The 5,403-nt window shown below is 42.8% G+C and overlaps 1 protein-coding gene across 1 annotated transcript; it reads left to right on the top strand.

Annotated features, from left to right (window-relative positions):
* Positions 1 to 865: 865 nt before the first annotated feature.
* On the top strand, positions 866 to 3,445 carry LOC119330307 (uncharacterized protein At2g39795, mitochondrial-like). Its single transcript, XM_037603413.1, has 3 exons — positions 866 to 1,252; positions 2,281 to 2,621; positions 3,051 to 3,445. Exons 1-3 carry the CDS (start codon positions 959 to 961, stop codon positions 3,208 to 3,210), a joined length of 795 nt encoding a protein of 264 aa, XP_037459310.1. The 5' UTR covers positions 866 to 958; the 3' UTR covers positions 3,211 to 3,445.
* The last annotated feature ends 1,958 nt before the right edge of the window (positions 3,446 to 5,403 follow it).

Below are 5,403 nucleotides of genomic sequence, written 5' to 3'. Positions count from 1 at the left end.
AAGGAAGGTTGACGAAAGAGAGGTGAAATGGAAATCTTGCGTTCTTTTTAATTTATTTATGATTTATGATAAATTATGTTGTCATGAGGATGTCAATTTTCTTTACCAAGCATGGCAAATCTTTAGCACGTTCAGACACGGCAAGGATCCTTCTTTGACAAATTGCCATCCTCACAACAACATAATTTATCATTTTGGACGTTTGATTTGCCATGCTAAAAAATCTAACCTTTTATATGCAGAGGTATATGTTGTATTGTCACCGTAAGAGTGAGCTCCATGTGCCCACAAAAACAATGAAGAACTAGATGATGCCCCGCTGCGGGAATCTTGATAAACATATGCTAAAAACTAAAACTATTGCAAAAACAAATTTAAGAATGCCCTTGGGATATATTTTGAAAACAATAAAGTATATGAAGCATGTCACAGAAATGTTGTATAAAAAGAGGAATCTATTGGATTGAGTCAAACGGGTGTCATTTTTAACAAAAGAATGTGCTAAAAAAATGTGTAACATGACAATCTATGATGCGCACAAAAATAGTGAAACAAATCCATGCATGATTGCTGAGGTGACTGGGCTGCATGAATAAATTAGTGCGTAAATTGTAACTTATGACCAGATGCATGACTTGATGATGTGGCATAGTTGCATGAATATAAAAAATTGATTTTATTTCTAGAGGTAAAAGGAAAATAGTTTTTTTTTTAGATTTAGGAAAAATAGGTTGTTGGTTGCAACTATTTAAAAACAGAGGATGAGCTCTATAGGCCGGAAGGGCATTCTCAAGTACACTGGGTTGGGCCGCTGAGCTTCTCTGCTGAGCTCCATTACTTCTTACCTTTTCTCCAAGTCTTCTCCATTCGGCCTCCAGCCCTTTAAACCCCACAAAACCCTAGACTTCGCAGCGAGCAGCCGTCGTCGGATCCCCAGAGAAACACCAAAGCCCGAGCCATGTCGTCGGCGTCCCTCGCCGCCAGGCTCCTCCGCCGCGCCGCCTCTTCGTCGCGGGCCTCCACCCTATCCCGACGCTGCGCCCACTCCTCCGCGACTTCCCGCGCGCCCGTTTCGCTCGCCCAGTTCCACCCCGCCGCCGCCGCCGCCTCCCCGTCAGGGACCCCTGCCCGCCGCTTCCTGTCCTCGCAGTCCCCGGCGGCTTCCTCCAAGATCTCCCCGGACGAGAACCTGAGGCGGGTCATCGACTCCGAGATCGAGTGCGTCGTCGAATCGGAGGAGGGCTCCGCGCAGGTCTCTTGGCTTCCTTAACCACCGCCCTTGCATTTCCTTTTCGTTCTTTCGAGATAGTAGTTTGACTCCATTTATACACGATCGAGCTTTATTATTTGTGGTGTGAATACCGGAGGAAATACCTTTTTTTTTTTTTGCGAAGGACCGGAGGAAATACCTTGATCCCGCGTATTTGGGAAATATTAGGAACAGAGCCAAAATTGAGGTTGTCGATGCAAGACTGTCTAGCTTTTATGTGGTATAAAGCAGTAGTACTAGCTATGCCCGTGATTGTTGCTCCTGCAGTGAACAGCTAACTCTGGGAATCTCTCATCCCTGCATCTCAAATTGCAGAACAAGGACTCTGCTACATTGCTGGGATGCCGTTAGTCAGTAATGGTGACTATTCATCAGGATTAAAGAATTAAAATGGTAGTGGTATGGATGGTAAAAAGGAAATATTGTTGGTATATTACAAAACCCGGTTGGTGAGATCCTGGCCTGTGCTGGATGCTCCAGCTCAATCCAAGAGGTTCACAAACTTGACTTTGATAGCTCAACTTTTCAGATGTTCAAGTCATTCCCCTTCTAAACTACTCCCTCCGTCCCATAATGTAAGACGTTTTTTTTACACTAGTGTCAAAAAACGTCTTACATTATGGGACGGAGGGAGTATTTATGAGTCAATTGGACATTACTAAATGAAGTTTGTGCACATTTGAAATGTTTATTCAGGTAAGTGAACGTTTGAAATTTACCTTACGTAGTATTAATTGCTCTCTGAGGTCCATAAACTCCAGTATATGGTACTATATGTCAATGTGATAAAGTGTTATACTGCGATGATGTAAAGATGGGTTTCATAGACTGATGTCGCATACTATACCTTGTGTTATACTTATGCTTTGCAAGTACTTGATTGTTTTATCTTGTTAATAGGAAGAAATGCTTTAGTTTTGCTTCAAAAGAACCTTTGAATGTAAAACAATACTCTGATATTTTTGAAAAAGGACATGACCAAAATACTTGTTTTGAATTGTTTTCAACAGCAAATTGATCCACCAGAAGACTTCCCCTTTGAGATAATTGATAACCCTGGTGATCAGTCCATCGTTCTCAAAAGAGAGCTTGCAGGAGAGACTATTAAAGCTACTGTCTACACAAATTTTGATACTGAGGAAGATTTGAACAATGAGGGCTCTGATGCTGAGAATGATGATGACTCATTTAAGCCAGCACTTCAGATGGTTGTCACTGTTGAGAAACCAGGAGGCTCAATCCTGGAATTTGAGTGCAACTTTAATGATGATGAACTGGCAATTGAAAATATGAGGTTGCTGAATCGCGATGCCAAGTTTACTGAGAATGCATATGAGGGGCCACAGTTCTCGTAAGTTCAATTTTTCTTATCTAACTTATATTATTTCTTCAATTTCAAGCATCATAATAAGCCAACCAAATGGTTGCTGAATCATAATAAAACAAAACGGTATACTTTCAAGGATCCCTGGTCACAAATTTCGTGTTGTTTTCCACGAAATGGCTCAAGCTTGACATTACTTGTATGTGTTTCTCCCCTGGCTGATTATTCACCCCAAAGTTCTGTTTGCTTAAGTACTTAGATGACTACTACTCCCTCCGTTCCATATTACTTGTTGCTGATTTAGTACAAAGTCTCCCTCCGTTCCATATTACTCGTTGCTGATTTAGTACAACTTTGTACTAAATCAGCGACAAGTAATATGGAATGGAGGGAGTAGTAAACTGCATTGCATCTTATGGTTTCTTCTGACATTTACTTACTCATTGTCTTCTACAGTGATCTGGATGAGAGCTTGCAGAAGTCCTTCCACAGGTATCTTGAGGTGAGGGGGATCAAGCACTCGCTGCATGACTGGCTGCACGAGTACATGATGACCAAGGATGAGAGGGAGTACGTGGTTTGGTTGAAGAACATGAGAGAGTTCATCGAGAAATGAGTGCCACTGCCCGTCATTCTCTTTTAATAGAACGAACATGCCTGGTGCTCTATGTCAAACCTGTCTGATCATAATTGTGCATTGCTTTCTAGCACGCCAAGTCTCGGTGAACGCCGAGCTGGATTTATATTTTGCTGGACCCGTTAGCTGTAGAAAAGCTTCGGCATCTTATCTTTGATGTTTAACCTGTGATCCATTCAGGTATGATCAATTAATGTGTTTTCAGCCGTGAGTATATTGCTACGTACTCTCTCCGTTCCTAAATATAAGTCTTTATAGACATTTCAAATGGACTACAACATACGGATGTATGTAGACATATTTTAGAGTGTAGATTCACTCATTTTGCTCTGTATGTAGTCATTTATTGGAATCTGTAAAAAGACTTATATTTAGGAACGGAGGGAGTACGTTCTAGAACCATGAGGGGATGATTCAAGATATAATTGCCTGTGGACATTAGTTGAATAGTTTACCATTGAAAACAAATAGTAACCTGCAAGCCAGTTAGATTCAAGCTTACAAGTTTGTATCCCAAGAAAGGAAGAGGGTGACGTTTTGAAACTCCTGGTTTATGCTTGGCTGCTACTTCTATGACCTCGTGATATCTGATTGTTTAAGCCATACGCGTGAGAGAACGGTGACCGGAGAACCAGCAAACTTAGAAATCCAAATCAGTTGTACAGCAAAAGCAAACAATTCCTTCGAGCTTTCTTGCTTCAGTTCTGTCGGCTGACAGAGCTGAATGTCCTCACCGTCATTCTTTTTTAAACAAGGCAAAAGAATTGCCATTTCATTGAGTAAGGAAGTTTTAGCACAAAGCCGCAAAGCGGTGAAAAAAGAAAGAACTACTCTCGCAGCATTACAAAGCCCAAAGAGACACCTCTTTAATCTTGGAAATGAGAACCATCAAAGGAACTGAGAACCATCGAAGGAACGGCCGTGTTACGGAAGGCTCTAGGATTGCGTTCGGTCGAAGTCTCCCATGAAATAAGCATCATCAGAGAGGCTAGCGCCTTGTGAGATCCAAGCCGAATGTGTATGTTGCTGATCCACCAATCTCTCACCGAGACCTTTGTCGCCCAGGTGTCCGTGTTGACGTGCTGCATTCCAAGCAACGGAATAATGTCATTCCACACCCGAAGAGTGAATCAGCATTGTAAGAGGAGATGGGCCGCAGTTTCTTGACATTGTTTGCATAGAGGGCATACGCCACAATTGGGCCAACCCCGCCTAATTAAGCGATTAGACGTCCAGATCCTATTTTGTAGAACGAGCCAATCAGAAAATTTGAACCACGAGGAAGTCCATACCTTCTAGACTGATTGCACCAGATACGAAGTAGTAAGCCCTTCAAATTGTGCCTTGTATGCCGAAGAGGCGGAGTACATACCATCTTTAGTGAACTTCCATACAATTGAATCCTCCATTCCCTCCTCAATGGTGACAGAATTCAGCTTTTTCCAAAGATTTGCAAACTCTTGGAGGTGACCAAGGGAAAGGCCATTGGAAATCCACAGATTGTTGAGTAGAGCTTGCTGGACGGAGCAGTTTTCTTTTGGGAGAGGTCGAAGATGCGAGGCGCGATGTCACGGGGTCTCAAGCCCTGTAGCTAAGAGGAGTTACAAAATTTTGTCGTTCGTCCGTTGCCCACCGTGACGTGGGTGGCAGCCGCAAAAAAGGCCCGATCATCATCCGTGCACGGTGTGCGCATACCAATCCATGGTTTTGTGGGCTTCTTCCACTCAAACCAAAGTATGTCTAAGTTCTTTCTTAGTGTGCATGACATGTGTAGCTGTGCTCATTGTAGCTGAAACTATCAAGGCTGAGTTGCAGAGTTAGCAACTTAGAGCATCTATCAATGCTAAGATGTAGGGTTAGAAACTTAGAGCATCTCAACAGATGCCCAAAAGTTGCCGCCGTGCCCAAAACAACTGTCATTTAGGACAGTGGCGGAGCCAGGAAAACTTAATCAAGGGGGCCAACTGATGTTAAATCATGTTGGAGAGGGCCAAAGCCAGCAAAATCATCATAAATACACAATATTAGCAGCAGATAATCCCTCATGTAGTGGCAAAATCTGCATGTTGACCTGGGCCGGGGCCCCTGCTAGCACCCCTGCCTCCGCCACTGATTTAGAACACTTTGACCAAAAAATGCAGTTGTGCCCTATTTCATCTCTGATGATTTTTT

This window comes from Triticum dicoccoides, chromosome 7A (genome assembly GCF_002162155.2).
Source record: "Triticum dicoccoides isolate Atlit2015 ecotype Zavitan chromosome 7A, WEW_v2.0, whole genome shotgun sequence".
In the NCBI taxonomy this organism is placed as follows: Eukaryota; Viridiplantae; Streptophyta; class Magnoliopsida; order Poales; family Poaceae; genus Triticum; species Triticum dicoccoides.
Note: the sequence above shows the minus strand (reverse complement) of the source record. Positions and strands in the feature narration are given on the sequence as shown.

What these genes read in the sequence shown, in the direction of transcription:
- LOC119330307 (XM_037603413.1), top strand. Translation starts at nt 959, where the DNA reads ATGTCGTCGGCGTCCCTCGCCGCCAGGCTCCTCCGCCGCGCCGCCTCT. An exon ending in CGGAGGAGGGCTCCGCGCAG is followed by an intron (nt 1,253 to 2,280) that starts GTCTCTTGGCTT and finishes TGTTTTCAACAG; the next exon opens with CAAATTGATCCACCAGAAGA. An exon ending in TATGAGGGGCCACAGTTCTC is followed by an intron (nt 2,622 to 3,050) that starts GTAAGTTCAATT and finishes TGTCTTCTACAG; the next exon opens with TGATCTGGATGAGAGCTTGC.